This window comes from Dipodomys merriami, unplaced genomic scaffold, assembly GCF_024711535.1.
Source record: "Dipodomys merriami isolate MVZ:Mamm:240054 unplaced genomic scaffold, mDipMer1.0.p SCAF_33, whole genome shotgun sequence".
In the NCBI taxonomy this organism is placed as follows: domain Eukaryota; kingdom Metazoa; phylum Chordata; class Mammalia; order Rodentia; family Heteromyidae; genus Dipodomys; species Dipodomys merriami.
Window position 1 is genome coordinate 4,102,571 of NW_027204826.1, and position 19,522 is coordinate 4,122,092.

Consider the following 19,522-nt stretch of genomic DNA (forward strand, 5'->3'; position numbering starts at 1 on the left):
ACAACTGGTGTGTACTGCAGAAGAAAATAAGCATCTCATCAGAATGAGTGACATCATCACAAAATTTTACCTTGGAATTTCTCACTTCTAAGGACACATTCTGAGGAGCAGCACTGGGAACTAGATAAGCAAAAGAGAGGAAGAAAAAGAAAATTAGTCACTCACTATCACCAATCATGTAATTGGTCTTGAGCACAGGTTATACAAGTACATATCTCCCCCACCACACTCCCCAATGATGTGACCAGAAGGTCTCAATTCAAGCTGCCAGTGCCTTCTGTTGATGGCTCTAGGAGGGATGAGGTGCTAAGGCACAGACGTATTTGAGTCATTTTAAAAAATAAAACACATTTATAGGAGCATACATCCCATGCTCCTATTCATGTCAGGCAGTATCTCTGGGAAATCAGACACTTATTTCAATGATGAACTATGGATCTGAAGTTTGAGATTCTAAACTTTCCTAGACTCCAGATATATTCTAAACTTAGGCATGTTCTTCTGAATATTCATCCTTGGGGAGAGCCATACATTTTATGGAACCAAGTCTAATGTATGTGGCAGATGACTGAACTGGGTAATGACAATATGAACCAAAATAAGATGTACATAAATCAGTGAGCTTGGCTTTTTTTTTTTTTTTTTGTGAGGTTCCCTGACTACTTTTACAAGCTCTTCTCAGGAAGAGTGACAAAGTATTTAAACAGTCACAGTTTCAGTAAAGTGAACTTTCTGATTTCTAGAGGCAACTGTGTACCAGGGGACACTCACTTAAGATGTGAGAAGTTTGAGACTAGTTGCTAAACAACACAGAACATATCTCAAAGTTCCTGATCCACACACTTTCCAACATCTGTCTCTCTTTGTGGTGATGACAGCAAGCAAAAGAAACTGAAGCAGGCCTGCCTAGTTTCCCTCCACTCACAAGATGCTCATTCTAGCCATTCTCTTCTAATACACACATATTAACTTCACTCTTCCTTTCTTTAACGACTGGTGTCCAGGTATCTAAGTGTCCTCTGTGCCTTGCTTGATATTGTAACTTAGCTAATGAGTCACAGGGTCTACAGTGACATGCAGACCTAGTGTTATGAAAACCTTACATGCACTGTCTCTGTGTTAAGCCCTGACTTAGCTGCAGAAGCCCCAGAGCAGTTGTGAGGATGAGGACACGTCCTCATCGCCCTCCTCGTGGCTAAGCACTGCCACGTGCTTACCACATGGTGGGTCCCTGAACTTTAACAGCCATCTCACCAAAGGGTTTCTACTATTTAGTTCTACTTTATAGATGAAAACTCTACACAAAGGTTAAGGGCAGCTAACATGCCCAAGGTATTTGTTTCAGCTGACATGAGAATGGAGATTTGCTTCAATCTAAAGTGCTGTCCAGCATGGCTCCATTCAGTTCCCATTTAATGCAACTGAAACCTGGCTCACATATCCATTCAAAAGCCTATAATAAACACTTGTTTCTCATTTTTTCCCTAAAACTCTTGCCTAACTGGCTTAGGTAAAATCATAGCCAACCTTTTTATCTTGAAAAATGTCAAACCCACAGAATTGTAGCAAGGACAGTACAATGAACACTTTATATTCTTTACCTAGTTTTGCCAGATACTAATATTCTGTAATGTCTCCTTTACTCTTCTCACTCTGTACACATAGATCCCTAATCTACACACATAGCTGGTAAAGTAGGTGAAAATGGCTGTGATCACTGTGACAGTTCACTCCTGTGCTGTAGGAGGTACCTCCCTAGAACAAGGATGAGCTCCACCAACAATCCCATTTGGGAAATGGACCCTCAGCATGCAAAAACTATCCAACAGACCTAACGTCATTACTTTAGCCTATACATTCCTAACAGAGTGTGTCAAGCGCCTTATATACCAGTTTTTACCTCCTATCATGGATCAACCCAAAAATCATACATGTTTGACTCTATTTCATGAGTCTTTACTCTTCTTTAATCTAGACTGTTTTTCCTTCCATAAGATTAATAGAATATAAGTGTATAGGACAGCTTTTAAATTTGAAACATATATTTGTACTTCCATCAACATGTCTGGTTGTTTTATCAAAATCAATCTGAGGTAAATATTCTGGGCAGGAATATGGAGGGTAAGGCTGGGCCTTTCTACATGCAGCATGTCAGAATCACATGGTATCAGTCCGTTCCTTTTTTGGTGATGGTAAGTTTGATAATTTAAGGGAATCAAACATTCATGAATTCTTTAAAACACACACATACCTATTTTTAAGGCATTTATAAAAATATAACACTGAACTAATGTCCTCAGTGCAATGAATTAATATTTTCTGTTATTCTAAAATATATTTTTTAAACTTCTGATCTTGACCTAGTTGCCCTCTTTGGCAAGCTAAGTTTGAAAAACACTAGGTCATAAGTACACATATGCAACTTAGTTTATAATTCTGTCAGAGATGAGAAAGAACATTGTCACACAATACTGATTAATTAAAAAGATCAATGTGGCAGGAAAACAAAGGAAGGGTAACACTCCCCCCCAAAAGAAATTTAATCATTATCTGACTTCTGAAATGGTACTCCCTCTGTACACCTGAATAACAATAAAATTATTTTTAAAATGAATGTGGCAAGTAAACATGATTACTAAGTAAAGCTAAAGCTAAGCTTCCAACAGCCCTGAAACTGTGTTATAAACAGCAATGGTATTTACTCAAACTGATGATTCTGCTAAAATACAATCACTGAGACTTATTCATTATCGGGCCGTAGGTTTTATGTTTTCTAGATGAATCTTCATAGCAAACCAATGGCATTGGCTTACCTACACATTACACATAAGGTAACATGATCAGAAAAATCAGGTGACTTGATTTTAACTGAATGCTCTTTACACCATAGCCCAGGATCTTGCTATTATTACCACTAGGGACACCAAGTACGGTATTTTGTTTCCAAGGAAAAAAGACTTACCATCTGACAGGGTCCGAATGGCAACATCCTGTGTGGAGACTCCAGGACCATGTTTATTGTAGGCCACTACCCGGAAACTATACTCCGTGTATTTTTTCAGCCCATTAATGGTGTAGGAGTGAGTTGAAACATCCACATCCTTGAATAACATACAATATTGTGTATATGCACAACTCAAGCCAAAAAAATGGCACAAAGTAATTTAACTGAATTCTACAGTACAGAATTTAACCTTCTTAAAAAATGGTATTAGTCATAGCAGATTAATTGTTGTGACAATTTATTTAGAAACATTTTCCTTCCTTCCTTCCTTCCTTCCTTCCTTCCTTCCTTCCTTCCTTCCTTCCTTCCTTCCTTCCTTCCTTCCTTCCTTCCTTCCTTCTTTTTTTTGCCAGTGCCAGTCCTGGGGCTTGGACTCAAGGCCTGGGTACTTTCCCTGAACTTTTTTTTTGCTCAAGGCTAGCATTTTACCACTTGAGCCACAGTGCCACTTCTGGCTCTTTCTGTTTATGTGGTACTGAGGCATCGAACCCAAGGCTCTTCGTGCATGCTAGGCAAGCACTCTACCACTAAGCCACATTCCCAGCCCCTAGAAACATTTCTTGAGTGACCCTTGCTGGTAAAAACTACAGAATTTAAATCAAACCTGATACAACAAAACAGACTGTCAACTTTTATTTCCTATACATTTTTTTTTATCATCTTCTCTCTGATTTCCAGAAAAGCAACTGTTGCATTTTGGAACTATATTTCAACTATACTATCCCAGACAATGGTCTAAAACAAGGCCTTGTTTTGTACCTGCTCTTTATCAGTTCCTTTTTCCATGTAGTACAATTTGTAGTTCTGAATTTCCCCATTGCCTGACAGTGGTGTCTCCCACGTGATGGTTACGGAAGTAGGTGACGTGGTGTAAGCTCGGATGTTAGGGGCTGGGCCAGGGAGCTGAACTGAAAAGAACATTTCAAGAGAGCAAGATGTAAATAAGACTTACTGCACTCCCTCCAAACCATTCTTAGAGATATTATCATGCTTGTCTCATATTAGAAAATAAAACCTAGGAATAGAACTGATTTGATTCAAGTTGTGTTAGGCTCCATAAACTTTCCTTTTTATAATTCAAATAAAAATCAGAATTTTTATTTTTTTAAAAATTTATTCAAATTGAGAAAAATTACATAGGGGCTGGGAAGGTGGCTCAGTGGCAGAGCGCTTGCCTTGCACACATGAGGCCCTCAGCATCACATAAGCAGAAAAAGCCGGAAGTGGTGCTGTGACTTATGGTAGAGTGCTAGCCTTGAGCTGAAGGGCTGAGGGACAGCACAGCCCAGAGTCCAGGCCCCACGACCAACAAAAAAATTACATAAAAACAACTTTCTATTGTTTATAAAATCCTACTTTGGCACTAGGACTAGACAGCAGATTAAACAACAACAACAACAACAACAAAGAAGAAACCCTTTGTCAGATGCTGTGGCAGGTTCTAGGGATGCAGTGACGGACAGTCCCTGCCTTTGGGGGACTCCCAGTTCAGCAAGGAAGCCAGGCATATGAATAGAGACAATGTTGTAAGTACTAACAGACTCTGGTCATGTAATGAGACAGGAGTACACGACTCTGCTGTGGAGGGGTAGGACAGGAAGGAGAGCCTGATAGAACTTCTCAGTATCAAGAATGAGTAGCCTCCCCAGTCACCTAGGGGAAATTACTCCAGTCGATGGGAAAGACAGTCACGTGACTCAGTGTTTGAAACATGGAATGGACTGGTGCATGACCTTCCGAAGGATGGCTTGTGGTGGACAGACTAAATGATGTGCCCTCTGCAATGACTCACATACCCATCTTCACAGTATAATCTGTTTCTGACAGATTCTGGCTCAGTCCTGGGTAGCTGCCATGCCTACATTTTGGTAGACAGCCTATATTTGAAAACAAATTTTCTGGCACTAGCATCTCTGTAATAGACACCCATTAGATTTAAGAGCTGGGAAGGGGAAAAAAATAACTAAATGTAAAACAAACTGGCTTTCTTGAATAACAGCATTATGACTTAAGATTTGTTTTGCTACCAAAGTGGAGAAACCTGAATATAGTTACTTTAACAGTTGTTTGCTTTATTTAGTAATGAATAATGTTATTCACTTAATGTTAAGAGCGTTTTTTGTACAGCCTGACAGGTGGCATTTGTCACACTTCTGCTGCTATGGAAAACTTTCCTTTAACTCAACTAAATGGGAAGGAAAACAAAGAGTTTCTAATCCCTCAAAATCACTTTCAGTATACTCACTGGCTAAGCTTAGAGAAACAATCTGGAAAAAGGTATTACATTAACTCTTTCATTCCAACTAGACAGCACCATAGTAAGTAGGAAAAATTCCAAGATTGTTTGGGAAGCTAAATATGCAAAAATATTTTCCAGGGATTGATTCCAACATTTCTACCTCCCCTACTCAAGCTGAACATCTCCAGGTGAAGGGCAAGTCTCTCTGCACTCCCTGCTTCTCTTTTCCAAAACACGTGACTGTCTTTCTCCAACCCCCAAATAACCTCATCAGAACATGCCTGCCACCTATAGTCTTACTTAACCAAATCCCTTAAGTGAACAACTACACTGCTTACTTTAGTTGTGATGACAACACCACACATTATTGTGTATCTGTCTGTCTCTGGTTCCTTGTGGAAAGAAATCCAGGCTTATTCATCACCACATCTCGTCCATCTAACATAGCCACCAGCACACAGTGGGCATGTGATAATGCCACTCTGCCTTATATCTGTTCTTTCATCTATAAATCTGACAATGACCCAGTTCAGTGATCTGAAATGATGATCAAAGTTGGGACTTTGCAAGGAAAGATGACTATAATCAGAAATGCAAATATTTTCATGTGGTTTCAGAAGGTTCACTGTCCTGGGATGGAATCTGGCCCTGGATTTGATCCAGTATACTGATTCTATTTCTGGGACTTGGGTCATGCAGTTTCTTTCCCCAGGAATGCTGTAATAAATCAAATACTTCAAGGCCAACTTCAGGCCTAACTATTTTAGGTACTTATCATGACCTCCCTGTTTATACCTCCTTGTACTGATACCCACACTTAGAAGCTATGACCTAGTACCTGAATTTAAAACTGAACGAAAAATTCTCACATTTGTCTGAACATAGGCTACGGAATCCACCATCCTTTTTCTGTGATGAGAATATTCTTTCCTGGAATCAGCTTCTTGGGTTCTTGCCTGGGTTTGATTCCTGATCTTCAATTTCTATCATGAAGCAACCAATAGCCTACTATCTTCTATTCATTGAAAAGGGATCAAATCTTACCATGCACATCCCAGTATCTCTAACATCTTGCACAGTAACTGGCATACAAGGTACTCAAATGATTGGAGAGTGATTTGTTATAAATTAGAGTCCCAAAGTGCCCTCTGTTTTTGTTTTGTTTTCAAGTACTGGGGTTTGAGTCCAGGGCTTTATGCTGGGTAGGTAGCTGGCTCTACTACTTGAACACACCTCTAAACCCATCTCAGGGCTTCTTGACTTTATTCTACCAATAAGGAAAAGTTTCTGAATTAGTTCATAGTCTCACTGGTAGGTTCATTTATTCTGTGTAGTTCTCAGGTCAGGAGTTTTCACACATGTATCATGCATGTTCCCTGCTTAAAGCAACATCTTTATTACTGAGGTCTGTGAACACAGAAATCTGGTGCAGTTGATAGTAAAAGCAGATTTCAGAACTTTCTAAAGAAAAACAGTGCTGTGTGTGAAAAGGGCAAAGTTTAGAAGAAAGTTTCAAGTGGGAAAAATCATTATGACTTTTTTTTCTTACCATTTCAAGTCTATAATTTATAACCAAAAGTTAAGCTATATAGGGCATTTATAAAATTAGCTAATCTGATACTCACCTCAGTCAGTCAGAGAAAACCTTAGAGATGTTAACTGGAAAAATATAGGTCCAAAATAAAGCTCTAAGAGACTTCCAGTGAGTGAAGTGCACATACCACAGGACGATCTAGATAATGACTAAATAAATACCCACTTCATGTGCAAGGCCACTGAATCATACATTGTGGGAAATATCCTCAAAATAGACAAGATATATTCATATTCATGAATCAAAGACTAGAGTATCATTATGTATTTCAGAACTGTAGAGATATAAGAATATTTAGGATAGGAAGCAAGGTTCTAAAAGTAAATCTAAAAAGATCAGTACAAATATGACTATATACAACATTATAAATAGAACTATGTTTCAGCTTAAAACTATTTGCTATAGATCAATGAAAATTTATTTTGTTTTCTCTGCCTCATAAGGACTGGGCTGCAGATAGCTCAGTGGTAGAGCACTTGCCTAGCTAACATGCACAAAGCCCTGGGTTCCATCCCCAGCACGGCAAGAAAACAAAGACCTTGAAGCCAATGGAACTGCTACCTTCCATTTCTCTATAGTATGTTCTAGCCTAAACATAGGTAGACTTTCTATAGGCCTCCCTCTGGTGGGCTGACAGACAAGCGGAAGACTCACCTTCAGGCTGTGTTTCTACTCGTAGTGGAGCCGAACTCTCTCCTGAGCCATGCTTATTTTGGGCCATAACTCTGAAGATGTATACAGTCGCTGGCATTAAGTTTTGAACGGTTACCTGCATCTCTCCTGGGCGACTGGTATTCTCAACACGCTCCCTTTGGAAAAAGAAACATTTGGAAAGACACAATATAAATTGTGAATATTTCTAGAATGTACAGTTTCCGTTTCCAGCTCATATCAAACCTACTAATTGAGGCTGGAGATATGGCTTGAGTGGTAAAGCACTAGTCATGAGCAAGAGAGGAGACCTGAGTTTAAGCCCATTACGGACAAACACCACTACAACCACAATCCTGTAATAATCTGAGTCAAAGTTAGTTTTGAAAATGAAACACTTGGGGATTAAGAGTCTACAGCAGAATACAAAGACCTGACAAGTGGTGATATTCTTGCTTAAATATCATTAATGTTGTTCATTGTGAACAACGTTATGTCTCCTTTTGGAGACATAGCTTTTAGCAATACCTCTCCCTCCCTCTCTTCTTCCCTCTCTCCCCTTTTTTCTTTTCTTTCTGTGCAGGTCCTGGGGCTTGAACTCAGAGCCTTGGGCTTTTTTGCTCAAAGCTTGGATTCTACCACATGAGCCACAGCTCTATTTCTGGCTTTTTGGTGGTTAATTGGAGATAAGAGTCTTATGGATTTTCCTGTGTGGGCTGGCTTCAAACTATGATCCTCAGATCTCACTATCTGAATAGTTAGGATTACAGGTATGAGCTACTACCCAGCTGACCTTGGAGTTTTTGAAATCACTAAGAGATTGTCAGGAAAATGGAGTGAAAGTGATTATAAGTACCACCCGATTTCCACAGAAATTATCAAGGAATCTTGACTATATCTTGTATAAGAAACTCCCAATAAAAAGGAGAAGTAACCATTTTTTAAACTAGGAACAAAAACATTAAAAACTCAATGTTGCTGGGAGCTGTTCGCCTTCCATTTGTAATCCTAACTCTTTAGGATGTGGAGAAATGGAGGATGGATCACGATTTGAGGCCAGTACATTCAGAAAAATCTTGGATCCATCTCTAAATAAGCATAAACAAAATGGTAAGCACATATATAACAGTTAAGAGGCTATCACACTTGGAGTGGCTGGGCCCACTGGGAAGAGTACTATGGTAACAGGACAGGAATTACTGTTACTAAGATTATAGTGCTTTGTCAGGAGATCAATTGTGAGGTTTCCTACAATTGATGTGAGCATCAATGACTGCTTACTAGGAAGTGATGTGTTACACACCAAACTAAAAGCTCCACAGAGAACACAGCTTAGGTCTCTTTTGCTTTCTCTGTATATCAAATTTTAAACAAGTTCTCTCCTAGAAAGGTAACTTCAAACTCACGGCCACATCATGTAAAAGCACTGAGCAGAACTAGTGTAACAACAGGGAAGTGGCCTCACACACTAAGGGATGAATGGGAATTTGCCTTCTGGTGTGTACATCTTACTATAATGATACCTTTTGTGTGTCGCTCCCTGACCAGTGAATGAGCAAAGCTATTAAGCTGTAAACGAATTTCTTCAGAAACCTCACTATGAAAAGTCCATGAGGTTCTTTTTTTGTTTTTCTTTTGGTCAGTTGTGGGACTTGAACTCGGGCCCTGGGCCCAGATCTTCAGCTCAAGGTGAACATTCTACCACTTGAGCCACAGTGCCGCCTCCAGGTTTCTGGTGGTCAACTGGAGATGAGAATCTCACGAAACTTTCCTGCTCCAGCTGGCTTTGAGCCACAATCCTCAGATCTCAACCTCTTGAGTAGCTAGGATTACAGGCGTGAGCCACCAGCGCCTAGCTCATGAGCTTCTTTTATCTCCAATTAACCACCAAAAAAACAAGGTAAAGCTGTAGCTCAAATGGTAGAGTGAAAAATCTAAGAGCCCACACCCAAGGCCTGAGTTCAAGTCCTAGACCGACACACATGGACACAAACATGCATGGATACATACACACAAACAATAAAAAATATGAATATAAAAAAATTTCATAGCTGAAAAAGAGGAGAGGAAAAACTCTGGATTTGGGCAATTTAGGTACAAAACAGAACTAATGCTAGTGTCTTACTGCCACCTAGTGGTAGGGTTTTTCAAATCAGGTGGAATTTTTCTATGAAGACAGTGGCTCATATCCTTGCATTGAATTATTACAGCAAGTCTGTGAGATAATTTATTACCCTTATAATTTAAGATGAGAACATTTAAGCTTAGAGTGATTAGTAAATTGTTTATATAACAAGTAACAAGGATTTACAGAGTATTCTACTACACTTCCCTTGCCTCTTCAAAAAGTCACAAACGAAAATAGTGATAACCAAAGATATTACAGCCTCAGAAAACCACCTTCTTAATTTTCTTTCCTTTCCTTCTTCCATTTCCCCCCTCCCTTCTTCCCAGCTTTCTTGCTTTGTGCCAAAACTGGGACTTGACTGGGGTTTACTGTCTTGCTTACTTGTTCACAGCTGATTCTCTACTACTTGAGCCACACTTCCAGCCTGGCTTTTTGAGTTATTTTGGAGATGAATTCTTGAGAACTTTTCTGCCCAGGCTGGCTTCAAATCAGATGTCTTGAGTAGCCAGGATTACAAGCATGAGCCCTTCCTACGTAACTGTGTCCAACTTCTTATTGGCATTGCAATATCTGCTTCCAAGCTTCCACTTTAATCTCTTAGTAATTCCTACCCAAAAGTGGTCAGTCAAGCTAATTTTTAATCTTATGAACAACATTACAATGAAAACTCTTGTAGGAATCCTTTGGTGTATGTATATAGGTATATCTATGAGAGGTAGCCAGAAGTACAGTTGCTTGATTAAAGGCTATGTGCATTAAAAAGATTTACAACTTCTGCCGAATCATTTTCCCTACAGGTTATTTTAATAATGCCACCAACAGCCTTGGGTGGTTTCTTCCCAACCTTCAACTCCTGTAATATGTGATAATGTCAACTTAAATTTTGTTAAGCCTTATAGATAGATAATAGATGATAATTGTTTTAATAATGGTGACAACTTTAAACTTTAATAGACTACTACTAATTGTTTAAGTCCCTGCTTGTATCGTTTGCCTTTTGGGTATCTACCTTCAACTTATAGGAATTATTGCTTAAGATAATCTTTTATAAAGTTTACAAAAGTATTTTCTAGCTTGTCATTTAAGATGCTGATCTTGTTTATATTGTCTTACCACACAAAATTTTACACTGTTATATAGCAAAACTTTTCTTTTTATGGCTTCTTGGTTTTCTATCTTTTAAAAGGCATTGTTCATGCCCCAAATAGATAAAAAGTTTAATGTTTTTTCAAATATATTTATAGGTTTAAAAAATTTTTTGAAGCCAGGTGCCAGTGGCTCACGCCTGTAATCCTAACTACTCAGGAGTCTGAGAGCTGAGGATCACAGTTCAAAGCCAGCCCAAGCAGGAAAGTCCATGAGTCTCTTATCTCCAATAAACGACTCAGAAAACCGGAAGTGGAGCTGTGACTCAAGTAGCAGAGTGCTAGCCTTGAGCTGAAGAGCTAAGGGATAGTGCCCAGGCTCAGAGTCCAAGCCCCATGACCGATTTAAAAAAAAAAAAAAATGAAAGTATAATGAAGGAATCCACTCAGCAATGTTAAGAACACAGTCAGTTGGGCATGGTGGTGCACACCTCTAATTCTACTTACTCAGAGAGTAAGAGAACTACAATCTGAGGCCAGCCTTGGGCAAAAGCTTGAGAATCTATCTGAAAAACAAACTAATGCAAAAAGGGCTAGGCTTGTGGCTCAAGTGGTAGGACATTTGTCTATCAAGTACAAGGCCGAGTTTAAAAAAGAAACAGAAACAGTCAACATGTGGCATGTTTGAAACAATACAAATACACTTAAAGCAACTGTATATAAGATCTTATATTATCATAATATAAGATAGGGGTTCCAAACAAATACAAGAGAAATGCTGGTGTGTTAAAAGATGGGAAAACTCTTTACGGGGCCTGAGACTTCAAATGTAGCTTTTGCTGAAAAGAGGGAAGGAGAGAAGAAACCAAAGGGACTGGGGAGAAAAGGCTATATGGTAAGAATTAGACTGGTTCTAATAGAAAGTGAGATCCACTCAGAAAAAATGTCAATGAGGGTGGACAGAAAACAAGAGATTCTTCCATCATCCAGGAAATGTCCGCAAGGATATAAACCTATACGCACTTGATTACTTTAACCAATTAATTCTTACTTTCCAGACTCTGTGCTCTTTTTTTTTTTTTTTTGGTCAGTTGTGGGGCCTGAACTCTGGGCTTGGGCTCTGTCCCTCAGCTCTTCAGCTCAAGGCTAGCGCTCTACCACTAGAGCCACAGCGCCACTTCCAGCTTTTTCTGCTTATGTAGTGCTGAGGAATTGAACCCAGGGACTCATGTGTGAGAGGCAAGCACTCTACCACTAAGCCACCTTTCCAGCCTCTGACTGAATCTTATACAAAAGGTAGTTCCAGGGCTAGGGCTGTGATTCAGTGGTGTGTTGCATAGCAAGTACAAGGGCCTGGCTTCAGTTTCCAGCAAAACAAAACAAATGAAGATAATATTAAAGGCATACACACACATATAAACATAAATAGAGAAATATCTAATCCTGATGAGAACTGAATGCCTCGCCCTAAATAGCTCTAGCTACCCTCTCCCCAGATATCCTAGAAAGTCAGGGACTTCAGTCTCTTTGGAATGTAATTAATGACCTAAAATTTGGAAAGTCACAACTCAGCAAACAGGCAGGGTAAACTGAGATGCAGCCCACCGGCTGCAGACATCCAGGCACTTACCTAGCAGTGCCTTCCTTGGTGTAGAACACCGAATAGGTGAGGTTGTCTCCATGGGGATCTGAAGCCGGTGTCCGCCACGTCAATTTGATGAAGCGGGTAGAGACCAGGGAGGCCACGACGTCCCGAGGAGCTGAAGGCAGTGGTCCCGTTGTGGCTGGTGCTAGATGGTCAGTAGTGGCACTGGTCAGTGAAGTGGGAGGTAATGTTGGGATGGCAACATCTTGTCATGTGCAAACATTGGGGAATATGAAGGGCAAACCACGACGGTTTTTAAAAAGAGAACAGAAAAACAAAAACAAAAAAAGAAATAAACAAAACCACGATGGGAAATAAAATAAAATGAATGAACATAAAAAAGGCCATTAAACTGAAGGCTAACATGCAGGCCAAGGGTAACTACCAGTGGGCACTATTAAGACACATCACTGCAGGACAAGCAGGCTTTCTGGTCACTGTAATGATTGTGGGTAAGGGACAGGGAGGTGACATCTCAGAGAAGGACACAACAGTGTCCAAGTGCTTTTCTTAATACTGAAAGGAGCATGCAACCCCGTGGTCCAGCTTTGCTGGTACGACCCTCATGGAAGACCTCAGTATTTCTTTCTTCTTTACCAAAATATGGAATGCATGGAATATGGACAATCAGCCTAGTAATACTGAACAGAGACCCTGAGGAAAGCTCTGGGTGGTCATTGCCTCCACAGCTGGGTGGTCCTGCCCTGTCGGAGATTTGAAAGCCACATGTTCTGCATTAGTTTAATATTAACTCTGCTGCAACAACACCCAAGGAAATGATAACTTCTTTCACTGTGTTAAATCAAACTTCACTTGCCGTCAGGTAAATTCATTTACATGTGACAGTATAAAACACTGAATTAAAAAACAGCAAATTGTCAGGCACTGGTGGCTCATGCCTGTAATCCTAACTACTCAGGAGGCTGAGGTCCAAAGATAATGGTTCAAAGCCAGCCCAGGCGGGAAAGTCTGTGAGACTCTTATCTCCAATTATCAATAGAAAACCAGAAGTGGCAGGGTGGCTCAAATGGTAGAGTACTTGCCTTGAGCTAAAGAGCTGAGGGACAGCGCCCAGGCCCAGAGGTCAAGCCTCATGACCAAAACAACAACAACCCCACAAAACAAAACACCAAATTGTAGTAGGTAGCTGAGGTCTGACTGTTGATTCTGGCTGTAATTTACATCCACATGGCTGGGAACCTGACATGGATGGGAGTAATGAAGCAGTGGCACTAGTTAGAAGCTTTAGCTAATACCTTCAGCTGTGATTAATCACTTTGCCTCCTAAGGCAGCCTGTTTTCCTGTGCCGGTCTCAGTACTGAACCTAAAACTTTCCTTATAGAGTCAGAGGGTACAAGTTTAATGTTTTCATTTTCTCTTTCAAGACAGGGTCTCATTATGGAGCTCAGACTGTCCTTCAAGTCACAATCTTCCAGCCTCCAACTCTAGAGTTATGGGTTTATAGGTGTGTACCACAACACCCAGTTAATTCCACAATTTTTAAATAAATGGGTTAACTGATTAGAATTGTGTCAAAGGGTCAGGATAGATGTACCTCAGTGGTACAGCAGTTGGGCTTGACCCTAAGCACTCAAAAATAGTTAATTCTGGCTTCTGTCATCAGAATTCATTCTTGAAAGTAAAAGATCTGTCTGATTACATTCTCTTGCTCCAAAATGACCCACAGAGTAAAATTCAAAAACTTTAGCACCAAGTTCAAAGTCCTCCACAGATTGGCCCCACCTAACTTCATTATCTAGGAAACACTGCAGTATGGTGCACTGTGTACTAACGTGCTGCTCTCAATCTGCCTGGTTACGGAACAAGAATGGACTTTTCAGCCTCCTTGTTCACACTGCCCGTTTGTAGAGCAATAAAAGGCACGGAAAGCTGGGACTGAGTATATGGGTGTGGCTGACACATGTGAGTTCCTGAGACAGAAGGTGGAGCCCCTGAGTTGGGTAAGGAGATCTAATGATGCGAATTTCATGCCTGCTCACACTAGCAAAGCCAAGTCTGAGTAGGTAAATTTAAGTTTCCTTTTTGAAACCCAAAATATGTATGTTCCTTGCAGTTTTTAAAATAGAGTTCATTTAGAAATTTCTTTCAAAATTTTTTCACTTCTTCCAAGTGAAGGGAAGAAGCATGAAGGTTTCTCTTCATATTCTGTGCAAAGGAATTCACTCAGGTGACACTTTCTAGAGATGTTCTTCGCAATTAGGTCCGACTGACACTATAAACACAGATGCACTGTGAATCTGGGTAGTGCTCCCTAGAGCACTGCTTCTGGGAAATGTCAGGAGGGAGACTAGAAAAACAGAACAGGCAAACATGGGAGACAATGGAGACTTCCATGTGTGCTAAAGACCTCTAACAATGCTCTAGGAGAAATCCTAGTACTTCTCATTGCATCATGAAATCTCTTCTGTCCCACAGTCACCAGTCTGGTGAGCCTGGACTAAATGCTACTTAGGATGTATAGCAGAGAGCAGAGTGAGAAAAGCTTCTGCGCGCAAACTAGCCCTGGCAGCTCAACTGCTACAGGCAGTACAATAAACTTGTTACAAAAACAACACATACAATACAGAAATACACAAAGCATAGGGATTAGGTGTCCTTTATTCATCACCTCCAAAATACTACTGCTGGTGGTATACAGTAACCACATCTCTGCTTTACAACGGCACTGTTAGTCTGAACCTGAATGTCTGCCAAAGGCCTACATGTTAAAGGCTTATCAGCAGCCAGCAGTACTATTAGGAGTTGTTGGAACCTTGAGATGAGACTTAGTGGAAGGAAGTAAGGGGTAAGTCCTTGCGGGGAGTATTGGGATCCTGCCATGATGTAATGCCATGCAGACAAAGGCCCAATGCAGCGCAGCCAATGGACCATAGCCTAAAACTGATGAAACCTGAACTAAAATAAAATCTTTCCTCCTGTTTATCTCAGACATTTGTCACAGCAAAATAGAACTGAAAGTTGACTAACACAGTTACATTAAGACACGTAAGTGTGGACGTGGAATGTCTAGGAGAGTCCCACATCAATACATTAAAAACTAATGACAATATTCCTATTGGTACAAAGTATTTCATGGCATAGATACATCAAAGTTTACTTCAAAAGCTGTTTCCATTAAGTATTTTTTTTTGCAACTTTCAGCAATGCTTTTGTGCACTTACCTTTGTGTACCTGTGTTAATATTTCAGTAAAATAAATTCTTAGAAGTAGAAATGCTGAGCCAAAGGTCTGTGTATTTGAAAGCATAAAAAGTGATGCCAGCTAGTCTTCAGAAAGGCCAATCTGACTTCAGTTTTAGAAGGGAGTATCAGTTATACTTATAGACCTGCAACTTTATAAATACTCCCAAAGAACCAACAGAGAATGGATGAGACAGATTGTTATTTAATTAACTAAAAATGTATTAAGAAGCCTGGTAGATAGAAAAGCAATAGGACACTTGAGTAATAGGAAACCTTTTCTATGGCCACAGAGAATGGTTCCAATCCCAGCCAGAGTCCCAGGAATGAGTACAGAATGGACAGTGAGGCTGAAGACATCAAGAGCCATCCTATTGGTAAACAAGGCACCACAGTCTTTAAAAACTCAAATTGATCATTTCTCTATAGGAAGGAAGGAAGGAAAGGAGGGAGGGAGGCAGGCAGGCAGTCTTGGTAATAAAAAATACTTGGGGGCTGGGAAGGTAGCTGAGTGGTAGAGTGCTTGCCTTGCATGCATGAGGCCCTGGGTTCGATTCCTCAGCGCCACATAAGCAGAAAAAGCCAGAAGTGGTGCTGTGGCTCAAGTGGTAGAGCACTAGCCTTAAGCTGAAGAGCTCAGGGACAGTGCTCAGGCCCAGAGTTCAGGCCCTATAACTGACAAAACAAAAACAAAACCCACCTGGCATTTTAAGCATGTATGAGGCAATATCTTCATAATACCAGCGGGATGGAGGTCAGCTGTTTTTATATGGCCCTCAGAAAACCAAGCAAAATCTCTAAATGCCTATCCCATTGTAAAGCCATCACGCAAATGCACATATGAAAGTTCACATATCTCAGAACTCACTCAAAGTTTCTCTACTGGTCCTACTGCACAATTCTGCTAGGATAGTTCATTTCTGCCATTGCAAAGAGCTCAAAGAAGGCAATAGGCCAGGTGCTGGTGGCTCACGCCTATAATCCTAGCTACTCAGGAGGCTGAGCTCTGAGGATTGCAGTTTAAAGCCAGCCCGGGCAGGAAAAGACCGTGAGACTTTTATCTCCAATAAACCACTCAGAAAACCAGAAGTGGTACTGTGGCTCAAGTGGTAGAGTGCTAGCATTGAGCTGAAGAGCTCAGGGACAGCGCCCAGGCCCAGAGCTCAAACTCCATGACCGACAAAAAAAAAAAAAAAAAAGAAGGCAATAAACAATTTGAGAGCCGGGCACCAGTGGCTCACATCTATAATCTTAGCTACTCAGGAGGCTGAGATCTGAGGATCTCGGTTCAAAGCCAGCCCGGGTAGGAAAGTCCTTGAGACTCTTATCTCCAATAAAAACCACCAGAAAACAGAAGTGGGGCAGTGGCTCAAGCCATAGAGCGCTCGCCTTGAGCTGAAGAGCGCAGGGACAGTGCCCAAGCCCAGAGTTCAAGCCCCATGACCGACCAAAAAAAACAAAAACAAAACTTGAGAAACAGAAAAACAACTAGAGTCCAATAAACAGCTGTTCTTTGAGATTAAAGATATTTAAAGGAAGCACTTACAGTCAATGGGGGAAACAATGCATTAGGCTATTAATCAGACTTTATTAAAAACAAAGGCTCTAGCAGAAAGAGAAAAGCTCCATATTATCTGCTCTAGAGAGCAATTTGTCATGTAAAGGAGCCACTGAAAAATGTGTGGCAGTTACAATGAGCTCAGGCCGCACTCTGTGGTCCCAGTGGTGTCTCTCCGTAGACTTAGTCGTATTTCATGGAAGCTCGTAAGTGAAAGCACAAGAAAAGAGATTTCTTCCCCCTCTTTCCTTCCCAAACTAATAAAATCTGTCAGTATTTCTAAATTTAAAATATGATACTGAAGAAAACTAAAGCAGAGCAATAATGTTACACAATGGTGATGATTTAGAATTAGCATCTTCTCATGCTATCATAATTCAATTTATAAACATCTGCTTTCAGGAGACTCACATAAAGAAATAGCTGTGGCCCCAATGCTTATGATCCATCCCATTCTGCTGGATGCCTCACAAAGACTGTCACAGAAACTAAGTATGGAAATCTTGAGTAAATTCCATGGATTCAAAGAGGAAGTGAGAAAAAAAGGAAACAGAGGTGGAGGACCAAGGAGCACGACTTGAGTGGTATCACGGGGATTTGCCTGGCTAAGCTGGTGATTCTGAGCTCAAACCAGTACCACATAAAACGAAACACTAAAACAACTTTTAAAAAACATAAGGTTCTACCAAACAGTAGAAATGGAATGCTCGGCATGGAACAATACCCCTCACATTGGAAAATGGTAAGGATTACCATAAAGACAAAAATTGTACAGGAAGAATTTGATTCTCAGATTCTGATTGACAGAATAAGTAGTCTTGCTAAAATCTCAGGGATTCCATATTTAACCAAGCATTTATCGGAACTGGTACAAATGTCTTTGCTATGTATTATTTAAAAGAAAGGCCTATCAAGCCAGGCACTGTTTACACCAGTAAACCTAGCCACTCAGGAGGCTGAGATATGAGAATCATAGTTTAAAGCCTGTGTAGGCAGTGAAGTCCATGAGACTCTTATCTCCAATGAACGAGAAGTGGAACAGTGACTCAAAGTGGTAGACTGCTAACTTTGAGCAAAAGATCTCATGGACAGCACCTAGGCCCTGAGTTCAAGCGCCACAGCCAACAACAACAAAAAAGGCATGTCATAATCGAACTATTTTAAGAAATTATAATACAAATTTTAAGACTTCATAGACAATACTGTACTTCTTCAAGGCTATTTATTTGATGCCTATTGTTGATTTGAGAATCATCTTCCATATAATAACCAATATTATTTAACTTCTGGAAGGAAAAAAATCGGAATATTTACTAAGCATGCAATGACTCCCAAATACCCTGAATCTCCTTGGAGTTTTCTTTTTTTTTTTTTTTTTGCAGGTAGTGGGACCTGAACTCTGGGCCTGGGCGTTGTGCCTCAGCTCTTCAGCTCCAGGCTAGCGCTCTACCACTTGAGCCACAGTGCCACTTCTGACTTTTTTTTTCTGCTTATGTGGTGCTGAGGAATTGAGCCACAGCGCCACTTCCGGCTTTTTTTTCCTGCTTATGTGGTGCTGAGGAATTGAACCCAGGGCCTCATGCATGCAAGGCAAGCACTCTACCACTGAGCCACCTTCCCAGCCCCTCCTTGGAGTTTTCATACATATTCAGATACTTTTATTGATTCCAGTAGAACAAGGAGTCCCTATCTAATTAACTTTAAAAATCACTTGCCATTTCCTTGCCATTCATAAATATTAATCCGCGATATAGGATTAAAACATATGCTCAAGATCCCTTATTCATATTGAAATAAAATCTATACAAATATTTATAATGAGTCAACAACTCTGATGTAGAAATTGATTTCAGAGGGCACATTTATAAATTAAAGGCAGAAATTACAATAAGCAAATACATTAATGTTTGTTCAAATGGCACGTGCTTAAAATATTAACAATTATAAAGAAAAATGACACAGCTGGTATAAACAATGGACACATTCTTCTTAGTGATCTTAAAAATGGCAGGGATGAACTGAGGGCCATCCAATGATGTCATACATAAAGCAGAATGTGCTCTAAAGGAGGTCAAATGAACACAAAAATGGAGTTAAAAGACGGATATGCTTTTGCTGGAACCAAGAGCTCTGGGTCTGAAGTAGTCATTTAAAACTGTGCCTTGGAAGATAAACAGGAGTTGGTCCTACAGAAGGGAGGCTGTTATATGTAGCAAAAACAACTTAAGTACTAAGTATAAGATGAGTGAGGACCTGAAGGTAACTGGATGAAGAAGTAGAAGCTAGACATGAGAAGCTAGTACTACCCAGTGTTTAAATGCATCTGTCTTCCTGTGACTCAAGCTAGGTTCGTATCCCAGTTCCAACAAATACACTAGCAGTGTGATTCTGGGCAGCATACTTAACGGTTTTAAGCT

At 40.3% G+C, this 19,522-nt stretch overlaps 1 protein-coding gene across 11 annotated transcripts in view; it reads right to left on the minus strand.

Annotated features, from left to right (window-relative positions):
* Neo1 (neogenin 1) overlaps positions 1 to 19,522 on the minus strand; it is a 127,043-nt gene that overhangs the window by 44,457 nt on the left and 63,064 nt on the right. For 7 of the 11 annotated variants that reach the window (XM_070042934.1, XM_070042928.1, XM_070042926.1 and 4 more), the window contains exons 8-12: positions 12,332 to 12,551; positions 7,492 to 7,646; positions 3,764 to 3,912; positions 2,963 to 3,101; positions 71 to 120 (exon numbers count right to left, since the gene is read on the minus strand). In XM_070042934.1, the coding sequence (XP_069899035.1) occupies positions 71 to 120; positions 2,963 to 3,101; positions 3,764 to 3,912; positions 7,492 to 7,646; positions 12,332 to 12,551 (713 nt within the window). The remainder of the gene's footprint in view (positions 1 to 70; positions 121 to 2,962; positions 3,102 to 3,763; positions 3,913 to 7,491; positions 7,647 to 12,331; positions 12,552 to 19,522) is intronic. The other 4 variants (XM_070042930.1, XM_070042929.1, XM_070042933.1 and 1 more) reach the window with 1 other exon arrangement.